Source organism: Macrotis lagotis, chromosome 2, assembly GCF_037893015.1.
Source record: "Macrotis lagotis isolate mMagLag1 chromosome 2, bilby.v1.9.chrom.fasta, whole genome shotgun sequence".
In the NCBI taxonomy this organism is placed as follows: domain Eukaryota; kingdom Metazoa; phylum Chordata; class Mammalia; order Peramelemorphia; family Peramelidae; genus Macrotis; species Macrotis lagotis.
This window is the reverse complement of record NC_133659.1, coordinates 202,780,849-202,799,128: the sequence shown is the minus strand read 5'-3', so window position 1 is coordinate 202,799,128 and position 18,280 is coordinate 202,780,849. Positions and strand designations below refer to the sequence as shown.

Sequence of the window (18,280 nt, the reverse complement as noted above, 5' to 3'; positions counted from 1 at the left end):
ATGTAAATTCTTTAAAAACATTTTTTAAAAGTTTGAGTTCTAGGGGTGGCTGGGTGGTGCAGTGGATAGAGAACTGGCCCTGGAGTCAGTAGTACCTGAGTTCAAATCTGGCCTCAGACAATAATTACCTAGCTGTGTGACCTTGGGCAAGCCACTTAACCCTATTGTCCTGAAAAAAAACTAAAAAAAAAAATAATTTTTTTTGAGTTCCAAATTCCCTCCCTCCTTTTTCCCCTCCTCATGAAGGCAAGCATTTTATATTGATTATACATGTGAAATCATGTAAAACATTTCCATATTAGGCAATGCAAAAAAAATTTAAAAGTAAAAAGAAAGTAGGCTTCAATATACATCCAAGTTAATAATTTCTCTCTGGAGATGATAGCATTTTTCCATCTTGGGTTCTTTGAAATTGTCTCAGATCACTATCTTGATCAAAATACTTAAGTCATTTCATTCACAGCTACATGGAAGATGGAATGGAAAAGTGAGAGCCCAGAGGCAGGAAGATCCATCAGGAAGCTAAAGGGGAAAAAAATGACCAAATGACATAAACAATGAAGTTACAACAGGAAAAAAAAAAGAGAAGAAATAAAATCAGATAATCAGGTAGCTTTTCAAGCTCCAAGTAAGGAAAGTTGAATTCTTAAGCAAATATGATGTCAGGAAATTGCAAAAGACAAAATAGATTATTTAAAGAACAAAATAAATGCAGCTAGGATAAGCAGATAAACCAAGAAAGAAATTGAAACAAATTCTCTTATAAGGGTCTGTTACCTATAATAAATAGAGAATTGATATAACAACAAGAACTAAGAGCCATTCCTTAATGGACAAATGGTCAAAGATATGAACAAACAATTCTGAAAAGAGAAATTATGAACTATTTACAAGCTTTCCTTTTTAAAAACATGGACTTAACAAATATCAATCAAATGAAAGCATATCTCCACTATATATAGCTTTTTAAAAAGGTGTTATTTCAAATTTAACAAAGTATCCTTAATATTGCCCTCCTTGTCTATGTTTCCTTCTGAATTTCCTCAGCTCAGCTCATTTCTGTTTATGTTAATGTTAATGATTTTCTTCCCTCAATCTGTTTTTATTAGTATAACTCCTCGAAATCTCACCCCCCTCCAAATAAAAGACTTTATTTTTGATAAACAAAGTCAGACAAAACAAATACATACATTAGATGTTTCTAAAAATATGTATCTCATTTTGCACACCAATCCATCAATTTCAGTATTTATTACTGCGCATTACATCCAAACTCCATAATTTGATCAGCCATTTCCTAATTCAGGGGTAGAGAATGAATTTCTGTTGGTCTGCTAAAGGCAATTGCAGATGGGACTCAAAATTCAAATCTGGGAGCTTTTTAGGGGTGAATTCATTAAATGTTTGATCACATATAGCCCATGAATGACATTATAAATATCCAAATGGCCCTTGATAGAAAAAAAGATCTCACACCTGCTCTAATTGAAAAAGTACTATTTATAATTTTGTGTATACATATGTATGTTATGTATGTTTAGATATGTGTGTATGACTCTTTGTTCTTTCTGAGATCTTTCTGGAATATATACCTAGTAGTGGTATCACTGAGTCAAAGGTATACATATTGTAATGGATTTATAGGTTCAGTTTCATACTACTTTGCAGAATGGCCAATTCACTGTTCCACTAGCAATGTTTTTAGCATATCTGTCCTACTACAGCTATTCTAACCATGGTCACTTTCATTTTTTTGTTTTTGCAATTTGAGGGTTATGAAATGGAGTCTAGGGTTTATTTTAATTTCCATTTCTCTTTATTAGTTATATGGAACACTTTTCTCCTAAGGTTGTTAGTAACCTACCTTTCTTATTTTAGAAATGTCAGGAAGTACAGGGGCAGGGAGTACAGGTTAATGAAGACTGAAGATCACTGCTCTGAAGACCTCTATATAAAGAGATTTTTATGTAATAGAGATGTGGGAAAGGGAGGAAAGAAGGGAGTAGTTGGAAACAAACTGATAGAAGATAGACATGTGGGTGGGCAGAGCAGAGAAAAGGTTTAAGAGCTGGAGGTCTCAAGTCAAGCCCTCAAACCATAGCAGTTGGAATGGTTTGATCTTGAGTTCTGCTTGAAGGGTTGTTTTGTTATTTGTTTTTTATTGGGAGGGGAGAGGGAGGCTGTGGAACACCAAGTTGAGATTATTGGGGGGGGGGGGGGAATGAGGATTTCTTTCAGAATTCTTTATATTAAGTTGAATTTGTTTACTATTGGGTAAACCAAGAACAATAGGTATAGATGGTAATTTAAGGAGTTTCAAAGAGAAAGGGAGGAAATAGCTTTAGGAGGAGGTAGGATCTAGTGAAAGTTATTTAAGGTTTGAGAGACTTAGTTATTTTTGAAGAAAGAAGAAAATGATCTGGTGGAAAGGGAGAAAGGATTGAAGATTCCAGATGTGAATGACACTACAATCTGTTGTGGAAGATGAAAGGGTACAGAATTAAAGAGTACATATGTGTAAGGGGTTGGCCTTGTAAAAAAGAAAAACCATTTTTTTTTTGTCAGAGAGGTAAAAAGAAAGAGCAGATGATTTCTGGGCACTTTGAAAGGTTTAAGAAGAGTGCTTTAGTCTCAATTTTCTCAGGAAAGTTAAGAGGCAAAAGCAAGAAACTCACAAAGAGAGATGCAAGAGGGGGATTTGTGGATGAGCTTAAGAGAAAAAATGTTTGAAATAACTTGAATAGCCAACTAGATAAGAGATATGAATAAACAGTTCTCAAAAACGAAATGCAAAGAATGAAAGCCACATGAAAGAACACTTCAAAAACATTAATATTAAGAGAAATGCAAATTAAAAAGAAAACAAAAAAACACTGAGCTTTTACCTCATGCGGTGTCAAGTGGCAAAAATGACAAAAAATAGCAATAGTTAATGTTGGAGAGGTTGTGGAAAGATAAAGTATACTAATATATTGATAGTGACAATATGAAATGACACAAACATTTAGAAAGCTACTCAGAATGATTTAAGATGTCTATTAAAAAGGAAAAAAGCTTCTGTATACTCCAAAATATTTGTAACAGCACTTTGTGTAATAGCTAAGAACTGAAAACAAAGTAGACACCCATCAACTGAGAAATCGATACACTAATTGTGGTACATGAATATAATAAATATTACTGTGCAGTAAGAAATAATTTATGTAATGACTACAGAGAAGCATGAGAAGATCTATATGAACTGATGTGGAGTAAAGTAAGCAGTCAAGAAAACAATATACACAGTAACTTCAACAATGAAATTAGAATCACACACACAAAAAATCAAAAGTGTAACAAAATTATAAATATCCAGTAAGACCCAAATGAAGAGAGATGAAACCAACCTTACTAGGAGATGGGAGACTCACAACTATTATACCTTGCACATGCTTTTGGACCTTTCCAATGCATTGATCAGTTGGCTGATTTTTTTTTATCCTCTAAAAAATACTATTTGTCAAATGGGTTGGATCTCTTGGGAGGAAGAGAGAAATTTGGGATAAATATGGCAGTATAAGAAACAAAATATTGGGGGTTGGCGGGAGAAGATTCCTTGATTATTTTTCCTGTATTCATAGTTCTGAAGAGGTTTCATATTTTTTGCTCCTCTATTTATGATACAACTTTTTACACCTAGCTCATGTCTCAAATTGAGCTTATAGTATAAAACGTTGGTCTAAAGCCTTTATTCTGACTGATTTGTTTCCAGTTTTCTTAACAGTTTTTAATGAAAAATACTCACCTCAGTAGCTGAAACCCTTGGGTTTATTGAACACTAATCTAGTGTGCTGACTTACTTCTGGGATTTGTATAGCAAATCTGTTTTATAGAACAACTTTTAAAAACTCTAACTTTTTAAAAAAACTCTTAACAATTATCATATAGTTTTGATGATTATTTTCTTGCAATATAGCATGACATGTAGTGTTCATTACTACTATCATTCCTGGAACTATATCAAATAAGAAAGGTAATCATTTCTTTACTCTCAATCTGACTGGAATTATCTCTAGTATTTCATTATATATATAATGCTACTTGGTTTTTACCTATACTATTTACCACATTAAGGGAATAGTCCATTTATGCCTATATATTTTCAAACTGTTTTCATATAAAAAGATGCTGTATTTTGTTGCCTTTCTATATCTATGTCATAATGAAATGATTTTATTGCTTTGTTATTAGTCATCTATCAGTTTATAATTTTTCTAATTTTTAACCAAAGTTGCATTCCTACTATATAAATCTAATATGGTTACGCGAGCATCTGCTTTAAAATTAGAGTTTTAGGGGCGGCTAGGTGGTGCAGTGGATAGAGCACCAGCCCTGGAGTCAGGAGTACCTGAGTTCAAATCTGGCCTCAGACACTTAATAATTACCTAGCTGTGTGGCCTTGGGCAAGCCACTTAACCTCATTGCCTTGCAAAAACTAAAAAAATAAAATAAAATAAAGTAAAATTAGTTTTAGCCTCTTCACCACTATGTCATCGACTATTTTGTATCAATAGTCATTAAAGAGTTGGTCTACAGGGTTGCCCCCCTGGGGAAACTCCCCTTTAGCTTAGGTATCACAGAAATATAGTATGACCCTTTCTTTCCCAACTTTTGTAAACAACTTACTTAATACTGGAACTGAATTTTCTTTGAAAGTCTAATAAAATTCATTGGTAAACCCACCTGGTCCTAGATATCTTGAATTTAGGAGTTTTTTTGAAGCATCTACAATTTCTTTTTTCTGCAACTCAGTAATTTAAAATTTCAATTTCTGTTTCTGGCAATCTAGCTATTTTACAATTGGATAAATATTCATACATTTCAGTTATCAATTTTGTTGATATATAATTAGGCAAAATACTTTCTAATAATATCCTTTATTTCCTTCAAATTTATGAATTTTTCTTTTATCATCCTTGATTTTGACAGTTTGATTTTCCTTTCATTACTGGAAATTAGATTAACAAACATTTTTGTCTATTGGTTCTTTCAGGGAGGTGGAAACTCTTAGTTTTACATATGCTTTTACTGGCCTTCCTTTATAAGATTTTATCTCCTTTGATTTTCAAAATTTCTACGTGTGTGTTTTTCTACGCTGACTTTCATTTTTCTTTTTTTAATCCAGTATATTTTTATTGATATCTTTTGTTTTATATCACCTATGCTTCTGCTGTATTCTTCACCCTAACCATTTCCAGAGAGCTATTTCTAATAATAATAATAATAAAATATAAAGAATGGAAGAACAAAAATTTTACTAAATGCCATATAAATCTTATTGAGTATACCATACATAAAGTCCCCCACTTCTCAAAGAAGCAAGAGATGTCTTCTCATAGCTCTTCTGGATTTGCTACTTTTATGCCACCCTCCTTTTTCTGGTTCAGATAACTGAAGAAAAGAAATGCTTACTTCCTCTAACCAATTTCCTTGTTTGTATACCTCTTTCCATCCAAACATCATGTAAAGTGAAATAGTTAAGTTCTTCCTTTTTCCTAATTTCTTTCCTAGTGGTTTCCTTTTCCCTCCTTTTTGCTTCTTTCTTAAAAGACAACAAACTTACAAATGGGGTTTGTCAGTGACATAGAAGAGATTAGGATTCTGAAAGAAGACATCAAGAATCAAGACATCTCTGTCCCTCTATCAGAATGTAAGCACTTCCTCATCATAGTGGACCCCTTCCAACTACTTAAATGCATTTTCTCTTTAAACATCTCTAGGTTAGCATTTCAAAGTTTCTACTGAGTCTTGGTCTTCCATTATGAATTTTAAAAATTCTTTTATTCCATTATAGATCATTTCTCCTATAAAATTATATTAAGTTTTGCACGGAAAGGGAGAATGCTTTTGGTTATAACCCTTTTCTTTAGCCATTTGGAATACTGTATTCCTAAGTTTTGTCTCCTTTATTACAGTTACTGTTTTAAGTTTTGGGTGAGGATCCTTACCTATGAACTCTAGATGTTTACATATTTCTTTTTTCTATGTCTTGGAAACTTTGGATTTGACTAAGATATTCCTTGGGGTTTCCTTTAGGAGCTGATCAGTGAATTATTTTTATATTCACTTTACCTCTGCTTATAATAGAGCAGATGAATTTTATTCCATGACTTCTTAAAATATTCAAGTTTGGGTGTGGGGGGGGGCAGGAAGGTGTTCATTATTTTCAAGATGTCTAACAATCCTTATATTATTTCTCCTTTACTTGGTTTTCAGATAAGTTGTTTTGTGAGTAAACTTTACATTTTCTTCTATTTTAAAACTTTTTTCTAATATTTCTTCTTGTCTCACAAAGCCATTAAGTTCTGTTTATTCCATTCTCTTTTTCAGGCAGTCCACTTTCTTTTATTAAAATTTATTTATTTATTTAAGGCAATGAGGTTAAGTGACTTCCCCAAGTGTCTGTGGCAGGATTTGAACTCAGGTCCTCCTGACTCCAGGGCCAGTGCTCTATCCAAGTCCATTACTTTCATCAAGTTTTCCTCCTTTTGTCCTAAGCTATCCCTCCAGAATTCTCATCTCATTTTTTCATTTCTTGCTTCATTACTTCTAACCACAATTTTTTTTCCTCTGAAGTTCTACTTACAGTTGTTGTAGAACTATTTTCTTCTTCTAGAAGGACTGTGGAAAGACCAGCACACTGATACATTGTTGGTAGAAATATGAATCTGTTCACCATTACAGAAAGCAATTTGTAATGATGTCCTACACCAAGGTGTCTAAAATGCTCATACACTTTAATCTCATTGCTAAATTTAGCTCTCAGAAGGGTAAAAAATGAAATAATCTTCAGAGACATCAAAATATTTATAACAAAATGTTTCATGATAGCAAAGAATTAAGAGGCATTTTTTTAAAATGAAAGAGGAAGAAAAAAAAGAAAAAAGGAAAGGAAAGAATTAAAGATAAAATAAAAAGATTTCTAATGATGTAAGGCAAAAATCTTTGATCTGTACCAGAAGAAATAATACAAACAAAAACTGAAATGAATAGATATTAGAAATTAAGTGCTATTCTGATCTTTCCTTTCTTAACATATTTCATGATTCAGTATTCTTAAGCCAGAAAATAATGGCAAGTCTGGATAGACTAGCATGAACTGATCCTGAATGAAGTAAGCCAAAGCAGAAGAACACTGTACACATTAACAGCAAGACTGTGTGATGATCAAGTCTGATGGACTTGCTCTTGTCATTAGTACAACAATTAAAGGCAATTCTAAAAGATTTGTGATGGAAAATACCATCCAGGGAAGAAACTATGGAATCTGAATGCAGAATAAAGCTTATTATTTCCATTTTTATGTTTTAAGTTTCATCATTTTTTCCTCTCACATGGGTTTTTTTTCTTTTTCCCTGATTTTTCTTTCACAACATGAGTAATATGGAAATATTTACATAGTTATGTATAACCTATATTATCTGTCAAGGGGAGGGGATAGGGAGAAAAATATGGAACTCAAAACCTTACAAAAAGAATGTTGTAAACTATCTTTACATTAATCTTTATGTGCACACGGTCCTGGCATATAGAGTAGGCTCTTAATAAAGGTATTCCCTTCCTTTCTTTGAAAATAACTTTCACCAATGAATTAACTTTTGTAAAAGAACAAAAAGAAGTGGGGCAAACCCTATTCATCGCCATACACCTGTTCTGGTCCCCCACTGCTACTGAGAAGAGGGAACTGTCTTACAGGACTCAATTTGGTCAATGCAATTACTCTGAGGCTGGATGCTTTTAAATAGTACATTCATTCTACTTATGGTAGTCATTGTGTGTGTTGTTCTCTTGGAAATACTCTCCATTCTATATCATTTCATGTAAGTCTTCCCATGTTTCTCTGAATCCCTCACATTTGTAATTTTTTATATAAGAGAATGTATTTTCACAATTAGTTTGAAAATAGTTAAGAAACGAGGGAACAAACTAATACAGATACATTTTTCTATCCTGATTCCACTAAAGCATCTCAATACTATTTCAGTTCAAGAACCAATATAGATCTCAGTGCTTATCAGTTAAATAGCATTTCTTAAGTGCCCCCTTGGAGCCAGGCACAGTGTAAAATGCTGAAGATAGAAAGAGAGATTAAAAACAATAACAAACAGTGGTTCCAGCTCTCTAGGAGCTCAGTCTCATTGGCTATTATTAAATTAAATGACAGATAAGAGCATAGGACCTGGAGAGAAGACCCAAGTTCAAATCCTACTTCAGACAGGATGTGATCTAGCTGAGTGATCTTGAGCAAGTCACTTAACTTCTCTCAGTCCCAATTTTCTCATCTGTAAAATAGAGCACCTATATTTCATATGGATGTTGTGAGGATTAAATAGAGTTATCACAGATAACAAAGTGCTTTCCAAACCTTAAAGGGTTACAGTTTGGTTATCATTGTAGGTTTCATCAGTCCTCAAACTCAGATGAGAAGGATCTGAAGAGTCTATACGGCATTTATCTCAGATCAGAGTAAGCAATGCATTCACTTAAACTAATCTTAAAATACTAAGGTAAGATTGCTTTCCGTGGTGGTGGGGGAAGTAAGATGGGGGGGGGGGGGGTTGTAAAACTCAAAAACTCAAATAAAATCTTTAATAAAAAAAATACTAAGGTAACACTTCATATTCTCATTTCCTACTGTATATATACATATATATGTTCATGAATTCCTTAAACACAAAAGAAGTTTATGAATTCTTAATGAAAACTTTTAAGATAGAAAAAAAGAATGAAAAACTCTCTTGGATCAGCTAATTATTTCTGTATCCTACTGAAACAGATTCTCCTCTACACAATGTTTCCAGAAGCAGCACACCCTTGACATAAAATTGCACCAAAATCTTGGGGACTCCATTCCTGGAGTCTCTGGTTCTGATAGGTAAACTTTTACCTTATTCTTGACTTCTTGGACATTTCTGGACCCTCTATTTACCATACCCCATCTAGTTCATCCCTCTTGTCCTTCACCTTTCCAGTTCCACCCCAAGTGCTGAATTTCCCCCACTAGAATATAAGTTCCTAGAGGATTATCTTGGTTCCTAATCTTTGTTTTCCCAAACATCTGGCACAGTGTCAAGCACACAGTAAACAAAAAATGTTCTATCTACCTAAAATAATGCTGCATTAAAATTTTTCTGGAAGAAGGTGGGGGTAGGATATGATCTAGCATGAGAAAACCTGTTACTAATATTAAAGCTGCTAGTCCATTCACTAATGTGGTAACCTTCAAGATATCTACACTACTGATTTAGATAAGTTTTTTGATTCCCTTACTTTGCAATGGGGAGAAATGAAGTACAAATGATGACTTTCCCAAGGTCAGTAACAACAAGAGCTGACATTTAGATCAAGCTTTAAGGTTTGCTAAGAACTTTACATATATTATCTCATTTGCTCCTCAAAACAACCCTGTGAGGTAGGTGCTATTATTATCTCCATTTTACAGATGAGGAAATTGAGTGGCAGCCAAAAATAGGAGTCAAGAGTCTTGACTCCTAAGTCAGACTCACTATGCAACCTTTAATCTGGTGAAAAGTTAGTTGTTCTTGAGACAGACACAAGAAAAGGAGAGTCACATCACAAGCTCTATGCCAGAAGCAGGAAAGAGAAGCTAAAAGAAAAGGAATAAAACTGCAGAAGAGACAGACTATTAAAAAAAAAAAAAAACTTGTGATCATATCTGAACATAATGCAATTAGATGCACTTAGTCCTGCATCTTGGTTAACCTTACATAACTCCTTCCTATTACATCATTCAGAAGAGTCGCTAATGGACCAGGCACCTGGGCAAAGGAAACAAAATTTCATGTGCTATTATGATGCTGCATTTAAATTGGCTATGGAAACACTGGTCCAGCTAGAAGCCTAAAATAAACCTAGATGCCAATCCCTATGGAATTTGTCACCAGGGCTGTTTCAACACTACACACAGATGCTGATGCCCCATAGAAATAGTGCGATTCTGAAAGTTACTTCTAAGGCATATTTGATTTGTTGACAAATCATAAAAACAGGTTCTTGAATCTAAGCCAACAAAGAAAGCTTGTTCTTGATGAGGAAGGCACAAGTACAGATAGGAGTGATTTGTGAAGTCAATAGTTAGATATTCTTAGATCAGAATAAGCAAAGTTGTATCTTAAAATATGGAACAATGAAGCAACACTTCATATACCTCTTGGAAGAGGACAAGGCATAATAATAAGCTCAGGAGATTTCTGAAATTCCTTTTAGATTTTGTTCCCTCAAATTTAAGGAGATGGCCTGTGGGAAAGCACATAGTCTTATAGTAGATCTTTTTTTTTTCCTTAGGCTTTTGCAAGGCAAATGAGGTTAAGTGGCTTGCCCAAGGCCATACAGCTAGGTAATTATTAAGTGTCTGAGACTGAATTTGAACCCAGGTACTCCTGACTCCAGGGGCTGGTGCTTTATCCATTATGCCACCTAGCTGCCCCTCATAGTAGATCTTAATGAATGTTTCTTGATTTACAATGAATGTACAAGTTCTACCTCATAGGCAATATATGATCAGTTACAAAAAATTTAAGAAAAAATAATTCTGTACTGACTACTAGAATCAGGAAGACTGTCAGAAGACTGAGAAAGGAAGGGATAATTGGAGAATGGGAGTCAGAACAACAAATAACCTATTTCTTAAGGCCCCAGCAAACTTAGGTCTGCCTGGCTTTAGGACTGGGCCAAAGGCACAGCAATTTCAAGTGAAAGCTTCTGACTGCCGGTAAATTTTCCATATTGGTTTTGAGCCAAAAGGGCAACTGCCAGCCTGTCTTTTTTTGGTGAATTTATTCATTAGTAACTTTAAAGCACCTTATAAATCAAACATTAAGATTGATTATTTTAAAAGTTAAGAAACTACTAACACTCAGTATGCCCCAATAGCCATTTAAATTCCTACAAACTCCACATACCCACTCCACTACAGCTGTGCTGTATTAGGGAAAAAAAAAAACTGGAAAAAACCCAAATGCCCAATGGGTTGGGAAACAAGTAAGTAAGCATTAATGCCAGAAAGAACGGCAAATGTAAGAATTATGCATAAAAACAAAATAAAATATAAAGCATAGAACTTGAAATACTGGACATATACTGCTTATATCTTTGTAAAATATATTGTACAATCATTAAGATCAGAAGTAATAGAAAAATAGGTAAAGTATCATTTCTATCAGGCACAATAATAGAATTTTATTGCTGTTTGGATATACATTTTATTTTTAATATATTGAAATTGATTAAGTATAAAAATTAATCTTTAATTGGACTACCTATTTGGTGTGTTCAAAAATCTGAAATTCATCAAAACTATTTCTGAGTCCATCATGCTACAATCCACAACTTTCTAAAACATTCTTTTGATGTGCCCTAATCTGAAGGGTAGGAACGCAAAAACTAGAATACACTAGCAAAGGGAAAAAAACGTTTTTTTTCTACTTACCATTCACAGTTAATCAGTTAGCCTAATTACATTTTACCTAATTCTGAATTATATGTCAAAATTTGTCCATGCAGGAACCAGAGAGTAAAATTTTTTTATGAGAGCTTCAAAACTAGTAGATAATTCAAAGTATAAGTCACTGGGTCAGGAGGGGAGGGACAGAGATAAAACCAAAACCAGACTTGTAAACAAAGTTAACCTGAAGCAAGACATAAAAAACAACTTACAAACATGGCAATAGCCAATACAGAAAGGGCCAAGAAGAGAGTTTGAAATCAGGAACTAATTCCTTTACTGTCTCAGGATCAAGAAGTTGTGGAGTCTAGCAGAAAGGGGTCAACATTTAAGTTACAACATACAAAAAGAGAAGGTAGGAAAAAAATACATTTCTTAAAAGCCCATGAAAGAAACTTGCACTTGAAACATGCAATGAACAACAAACATCCACTTCCTGAGGACATAAATAATAATGAGTGTCCATTAAAATAGTATCTTACTGCAAAAAGCAGCATTTTCCGATCAAATTTTCAAATGAATTTCATTATAAAAATGAAACAGCTATTGCTCAACTTGCATTTGGTGGGATGGGGGTGGGGTAGGATAGAAAGGGGTTAAATGTGCCTGTCTGTGAGCATTATATAGAAGACCCAGCTGGAATCTGCAATCACTTCTGCCACTAGAAAATGGATTACAATCTCTTCCTGTGATGGGGCCTCTCTCCCTGAATGACATCTTCATCCAAAGATCCCCTTCATAAAGAACCAAGATGTTCTTTTCCTCAGTCTTCTTTGTCTCCCCATGTGAAAAATCCAATACAGCAGAGGACTAACTTCTAATGTTCCCACTCCCTAAAAATCAGGCCTCCCAATATCAATGACCCAGATGGCTGAAACATTTCAGGGCTTATCCAAGCAAAGAAATTCGGGGGTGGGGTAAGAGGGGGAAGGGGAAAGGGGGAGGGGAAGGACACAGGCAGTAAACAAGGGTGTGCTTGTAAGTCACAGATATCAATACAAGCTTAGGGAAAAGGCACAAACCTACAAAATGTGTACGGTCTTAGTTTATATGCTGCCAAACCCTTTGTTTTCCAAAGCTGCAGCAGTTATCAATCTTTTTCCCCCACCCCCAATGCAGACAGCCATATGGAAGAGTGATTTTTGATTAGAATCTGGGGGCAAGAAAATCCCTTTAAGTCTCAGTCCAAATTGCTGGCTTTGCAGCAGTCAACAGACTGGATCCTGAAGCAGTTTTTCCCCCAAGAAGTCCAAATATGTTTAATATTCACCTCTTCAAGTCTATTTTCATTCCCTATTTAAACCCTGCACGGGCAACTTTTTTTTCCTCAGAGATCCCATTTTAGCCTTTTCAAATGCACTTCCAAACCTTGAAATGTCATCATTCCTTGGGTTCCTATAGCGAACACCCCCCTCCCCCCCAGCTCTCAATGTTTTTCCTCGGAGCCTCGGTTAAGATGAACACTGTGCTGCACATACCATTACTCGGATTTCACTTGCTTTTACAAAGTTTCCTATTAGCAACTAGGGAAAGGTGCTCGGGTTAAGACGGGGGCCAAGCCAAATCCCTTCGCCATAAAGACATTATGTAAATTTAATACAAAATGTCCCAGCCAAGCCTCCTGACGCCTCCACCGCCGAGGCAGGCCCTTTCCTTTCTGGATGGCTTCTGGGCCGAGCACAATGCGGTCGGGCTCGGGGTGCGTGTGTGTGTGTGTTGGGGGGTCGGTGTTACCCCGCCCCACCGGGCCCTCGCCCCCGGCTCGCCCAGGCCCCGGGCCCGCCGAGGCCCGGCCCGGGCGCTGGCCCCAGCCTGCTGCAATGACTTAGCACGGGGTCGAGGCGCGGGGCCCGCCGCACCTGCCCCCGGGCCGCCTCTCCCGGCGCTCCCCGCGCGGGCCCCGGCCCCGGCCCCGGCCGCCTCCGCCGGCCCGCGCCCTCCCCCCGCGGCCGGCCCCGGGGCCTGCCTCACCTTGGTCTCCTTCACGTGCTGCTTGACGCCCTCCGGGTACCACTGGACGCGCACGTAGCCGCGGCGCAGCGGGCTGGAGCGGCTCTCCTCGTGGCCCGGGCCGCCGGACTCGGAGCCCCCGGAGCTGCCGCGGCCCTCCTCGCCCTCCGAGTCCGAGTCCTCGCCGTGGATGAGGCGCACCAGCCCGAAGCGCACCGAGCCGCGGTAACGGCCCGACACCAGGTCGTGAGAGAAGAGAAGGCGCTGCGAGCCGGCGGTCGCCGGGTCCGGGCCGCACACCGGCGGCCCACCCGCCGGGGCCGGGGCCGGAGCGACGGGCGCGGGGGCTGCGGGATCCGCCATGACTGCTCAGCAAGAGTCTCAGGCGGCGCTGGCAGCCCGACTAAGGGAAGCTGGGGGGAGGGGGAAGAGGGACGGGAGGGGAAGCTGCGGGGGAGGGGGCGGAGCCACAGGGCGGGAGCACGGCGACGGGGCGGGGCCTTCGGCGTCGTGGCGTCAGACGCGCCGCCCGCCGTTGTCAGGGAGCGGAGGATGCGGTTGCTAGGAGCCGAGGCGGGTTCTCGCTTGGGGAGCCGGGGCGGCGGACGCGGGAGAGGGGAAAGAATCCACGAGGGAGGAGGCGGGGCCCGGACGCGGGAAAGGAAGCAACAGACTGGTGCAGGGCCGGGCAGAAGGGGGCGGGGCAAGGGCGAAGGGCGCTAGGCCTCAGGCCAATGTGCCGGAAGCGCTTGGCATCCGTGCCAGATTTATTATTATTGTTGTCAGAATTTGGGGATTGATGTATATGCACCTAGATGTTTACAAATCTAAAGTGATGTAGTGGTCATTATTATTATTATTACTATTATCATTAGTTATTACAATTTTGGGACATATCTAGCCTCACATTTACTAGCTTTGTAACCTTTGGGCAAAGTCTCTTGACCTCTCTCAATCTCAGTTTCTTCATAGGTCAAAAGGAATAACAGTAGTTCCTCACAGGATTTGTTGTGAGGTTCAAATGAATAATCATAGCACCCACCGAGTTTGTTGTGAAGTTAAAATGCCACATGTGAGAGGGATGTGTGTGTGTGTGTGTGTGTGTGTGACAAATCCTAAAATACCACAGAATTATTATTAGAGTACTGGGCTTGCAATCTAGAAGACTTGAGTTTGAATCCTGCCTTAGGCCCTAGTCTTCCCACCCTAAGGCAAATCCTTTAACTTCTCTCAACTTCAGTTTTCTCATCTATTAAATGAAAATAGTAATAGAGTCTACCTTACAGAGTTTGCTGGGAGAATCAAATGAGATAATGCATATACTTGCCAAGGACCATATAGCACACCAGACCCTTCTATCCTCCAGTATCTTCTGAAATCTAAGCTCATGTTCATTGCTTTCATGACACTATCCATCTCATCATCTGCCAGCCTCTTCTCTATTTGCCTTCAGTTCTCTCCAACATAAGGATCTTTTCCAACGAGTCCTGACTTCTCATGGGGCCAAAGTATTTAAGCTTCAGTTTCAGTATTTGGCCTTCCAATGAGTAATCTAAATTAATTTCTTTAAGTATTGGCCAATTTGATCCCCTTGGTGGACAAGGGACTCTCAAAAGTCTTCTTTAGCACCACAATTTAAAAGCATTGTTTTTAGGGGCTCAGTTTTTCTTATAGTCTAGCTCTCACAACTTCATTACCATTGAAAAACCATAGCTTTGGGGACAGCAAGGTGGCGCAGTGGATAGAGCATGGGCCCTGGAGTCAGGAGTACCTGAGTTCAAATCTGGCCTTTGACACTCAATAATTACCTAGCTGTGTGGCCTTGGGCAAGCCACTTAACCCCACTGCCTTGCAAAAGAAAAAACTCATAGCTTTGACTATATTTATAATATTTTGCAAATCTTAAAGCACTATACAAATGCTAGCTATTATTATAAAATTGTAAAATTAAAACTGGAAAACACTTTAGAGTAGAATCAGTCATTTAATCACTAAGCACTTATTAAGTGCCTTCTATGTGCTAAATAATGAGCTAGGTATTGTGGGTACAAAAATTAAAACATTCCCTGCTTTCAAGAAATTTAGATTCTAGAGAGGAAGTCAACATGTATAAAACTTGCTTCAAAACATGTAAGCATTAAGGTAACATGTAAGCAAATAATAAAATAACCAAAATATTGAGCTTTAAGGTTTGCTTCACACTTTACATGTTTTCTCATTTCATCTTCATAATCCTGTAGGTAGGTGCTATTACTACCCTACCTTTACACCTAGGACCCCAAGCACAGGTGATAGTGAAGATTAAAGGTAAGAAAAAAACATGTCATATCTTAAGGATGACTAATCATTTAACCAGGTATGCACAAATGAACCCAATCAGGAGCCAGAAAGCATCCACAGATACTAAAGCTTTGAGGATAGGAGCAAATTTGGTACCTAGTATGTAGTAAGCATTTAATAAACATTTGTTGACTGACTGATGGATCTCTGCTAGAATTCATTGTGGCCAAAATGAGCTTTCAAGGAAATGTAACTTTGTCAAGTATCAAGAAGTCTAGAACTACATATCACATTCCACAAGGAGACCTAAGGCCAAACCCCACCACTTCTCTTCTTCCTTTTAAACATGTTAAGAATTCTTAAGACTAGAACAAGAAGTCAGTGATGTTAGCATGTGACATTTCTAGGACACAGATGATGGGAATGATGTCCCAGGCTTTTTTCTATAATTGCTTATGTGTGGTCAAGAGCTATGCTTATCTACTGACTTGTCCTTTAGAGTTTCTAAGGATAGAAATAATGCAAATACATTTCTCAGCTCAAAAGAGAAGCTTAAAGAAATCTATCAGCTAGCCATGACCACTTCAAAAGAGACCAAAATGATGCATAAGTTTTCAAATCCCCAAACTAGGAGACAGAATTCTTTTATAAAATTTGAATGTTCTCTTCCTTCTTTTTCTTCCAATGGAAAGAGAGCATTATTGTGGGATACTGCATACACTTGTTTGATGTGCTGTTTTGCTGAATCATTTCCTTTTTATGGGGCATGGTTCTTTAGGAGGGAATGGGGAGGGAATACAATGGGAAATATGAATGAAGTAAAAAAACAAAAAAAATGTCAATTTTATTTTAAACTTAAAAAATACTTTTAAAAAGAAACTTTGATATTAGAGTTACTAAACCGATGGAAAATTAATCCATATAACATTGAGAAATTGAGCAACTTGCCTATTTTTCAAAATAGTCCCAGAAAGTAGAAAGGGCTCCATAAAGATAATCCACTACCATTATTTTTTGACTATAAGAAAGGTAGTGAGATTTTCTGATGAGCACATGGAAAGAATTGGTGAAACTCAACTTTACAAAAGAGACCACCTACCAAGTTCTACAAAAATTATCTTTGAAACATTTACCAATTCTGATAGGGTAATTTCTGGTAAAGGTAACATAATATACTATTACTCGACTACCAGCTGTGGTTTTGAAAAAAAATAAAAAACTGATCTCAGAAACTTAATAATTAGCTAGGATTCAAAAAAATTAACAACTTAGTTAATAACCTTATGACCATTTTAAGTACACAAAAGAATATACTGAGAGGTAGTTTAATATTTCATGCATTTAAATTAAAAAGGAGTGGCAAGTCACTTGGGCAAGTCACTTAACTGCATTGCCTTGCAAAAAAAACAAAAAAAATTTTAATTTTTTAAAAAGAATAAGGAATGTAAATTTGTGATTTATACATTGTGTGGCTGCTCAGGCACTTGCCTTAGAGAGAACCCTGATTTCAACTGCCATTTTAACAGCTGGTTTGCTGAACTCAACGTAAAATTAGGTATCCATTCTGCTAAACCACTGCAAACCAGCTGAATCCCACCACTGCCAACAACCTTGTGTCAAACTGAGGTGGCAGTTCATTTCTTGCCTATTACTTCATCTGTAAAGATTCTTAGAGTATAGAGAAAACCTGCCAAGTATAGAAATATTGACAGTTCAAGTATAGTTTCAGGGAAGCAGGCCTATAGGTGCAGTAGTACTATTGAAAAGCCATTAACCAGCTGAAGTATGGAGGCAAAGATATCAGCTAGTCAAATAAGTAGACCCATTCAGCCAAACTAACATGACATTACAGATGAACCAGATACAGGAAAAGTGACAAAGCTAGAGATTGCCCATAGAAAATAAACTTTCTTGGGGCAACTAGGTGGCATAGTGGATAGAGCACTGGCCCTAGAGTCAGGAGGACCTGAGTTCAAATGTGGCCTCAGGCACTTAATAATTTCCTAGCTGTGTTCCTCTTGAAGAGGGCTCATGCCTAAACCAGTTGGAACTGGATGGTCATTAATTTTCTTATTATTTAGCTTCATGCATATTAACTTCTCCACCCAAGGATGAGCTTAAGGTTCATTAAGGTAACATGTTGATGTATGATGAGGGAGGGAGAACCATATCTAGGAGTAACATGAAGTAGGTATATTAGGTAGGCTGTAACCCTGAAGGGCTTGATCTAATCCAAGTTCAGATGGTAAGAGTGGGGTTTTGCTAATATATAAGGCTGGCTTTCCCTTCTGTGGGGTATACTCCTCACTGGAGAGCACATCCACTTCTTACAAGAACCATAATAAATGATTCTTCTTTCTCTCCAGACTTCAGTTTCATTATGAGGATTCAGACACTCCACTCGACATTGCAATTGAGAAAGCAGTGAGCAGGGGTAGCTCATCCTGGACTGACTTCCAAGCCCTATTGAAAAGGGGTCTGGGGGCCTCATTTCTCATATCATTTTGTGTTTATCTTCTTGAACCTTGGAGACCCATGAGCTGAAAC

The 18,280-nt window shown here is 37.5% G+C and overlaps 1 protein-coding gene across 2 annotated transcripts in view; it reads right to left on the bottom strand.

Annotated features, from left to right (window-relative positions):
• The window catches only part of UBE2O (ubiquitin conjugating enzyme E2 O), a 100,353-nt gene extending 86,507 nt beyond the window's left edge, over positions 1 to 13,846 (bottom strand). Inside the window, exon 1 of one of the 2 annotated variants that reach the window (XM_074224496.1) lies at positions 13,475 to 13,846. In XM_074224496.1, the coding sequence (XP_074080597.1) occupies positions 13,475 to 13,816 (342 nt within the window). In that variant the 5' untranslated portion in view covers positions 13,817 to 13,846. Of the gene's footprint in view, positions 1 to 11,488; positions 13,225 to 13,474 lie in introns of those variants that run through there. The other variant, XM_074224497.1, reaches the window with a different exon arrangement.
• Positions 13,847 to 18,280: the final 4,434 nt, after the last annotated feature.